The 1372-nt window shown below is 41.8% G+C and overlaps 1 protein-coding gene across 1 annotated transcript; it reads right to left on the reverse strand.

Moving 5' to 3' along the window:
- Nucleotides 11-1002, reverse strand: LOC104737253. Its single transcript, XM_010457385.2, has one exon. It carries the CDS (start codon nt 861-863, stop codon nt 24-26), a length of 840 nt encoding a protein of 279 aa, XP_010455687.1. The 5' UTR covers nt 864-1002; the 3' UTR covers nt 11-23.

A 1372-nucleotide genomic window follows, 5' to 3' on the forward strand; every position in this document is an offset into this window, starting at 1 on the left:
TTATAATTATTTATTTTGTTTTTTTACAATCTGAAAAAGATTAGGAAACAAGGCAACACGGCGCGTGCATCGAAAACGATCAACTCACCAGCTCGACCCGCTACTGAATCCGACCCGAATTCACCTCTCTTCGCAACCCGACCCGCTATTACTCTACAAATCAACATCGCTCTCCTCCCTCCCCCACCGCCTGTGCTCGCGTGCGCTTCACCGCTCCCTGAAAACGTGCAAACCGCCGCTCCTTTACCCCCGGGAAACACCCACGCGCCGCCGTTAATCCCTCCCGGAATTGGACCCATCGGAAAAAACCTCATCATCTCATTCCCATCAGCCGAACACCTCGCGTCTTCGTCACACGCGCTGCCGTCGACGTCATCGGAACCCAATTCCTTACGCGATCGCGATTTCACAGCCTCTCTGTATTCCTCAAACCGGGTCACAGCTCTTGACCCGTTTTCGACTTTAAAAATCATCTCAACCCGACCCGGAAACTCATCGGAGCTCCAACTAGATTGGAATATAATCTCCACGACGTTTCTCGACGGGTGACCGTCGGGGAGATCGGTCAAGACGGGCAATGCACCAGATTCAGAGGAAGCTCGAGAAGATACGCTTCGTCGGGTCGGGTGATGGGGGTTGGATTCTGATTCGGGTCGACGAGAAGAAGAGCGTAAACGTCGTAAACTCGGGTCGGATTTTGGGTTTTTCTTAACGGATCCGGGTCGGGTGTCGACGACGTCTCTAAAGTTTTTTCTGCAGCCGTAACTTGGCAATACGAGTTTACCATTGTTGGAGTGATGATGATACACATCGTCGAAGGCTCTTGATTTGCAATGTAAAGATTTGACCCACCCGATCGGCATATTCGGGTAGGTATAGGATTCGGATCCTGGTTTGTGTCTGAAGAAGTTAAAGTTTCGAGATTTGTAAGCTTTTTTGGTTCGTGTATTGTTGTTGTGATGGTAACGTATGAATTGAACATTGTCGTCCCGCCGTCTTAAAATGAGCGTTTTATCGGTTGGTGTTTCTTTTATAGTAAATGACGATGTTACCCCTTTTTTATTGAATGATAATATTAATTATTAATATTTAATATGATATATCTAAATTTTAATTTACAAATTTTATTTGAACATCAAATGTAAAATTTATTATATATACATTAAAATAATAATAATATTATAATTGAAATTTAATTTATTTTTAAAACATTTTTATTGTTTGGTTACCATTTACTATTTTGTTCATTCTGCAGATTTTTTTTTTATTTCTCAAAAACTGTTTATTCTATTCCGCATTGTTCTTATTATTCTTTTTCTTCTAATAGTTACCGGTAGGAGCCTTTGTTTTATCCATTTTAACAATGTCTTTT

The sequence above is a fragment of the Camelina sativa genome, chromosome 13, assembly GCF_000633955.1.
Source record: "Camelina sativa cultivar DH55 chromosome 13, Cs, whole genome shotgun sequence".
Lineage (NCBI taxonomy): Eukaryota > Viridiplantae > Streptophyta > Magnoliopsida > Brassicales > Brassicaceae > Camelina > Camelina sativa.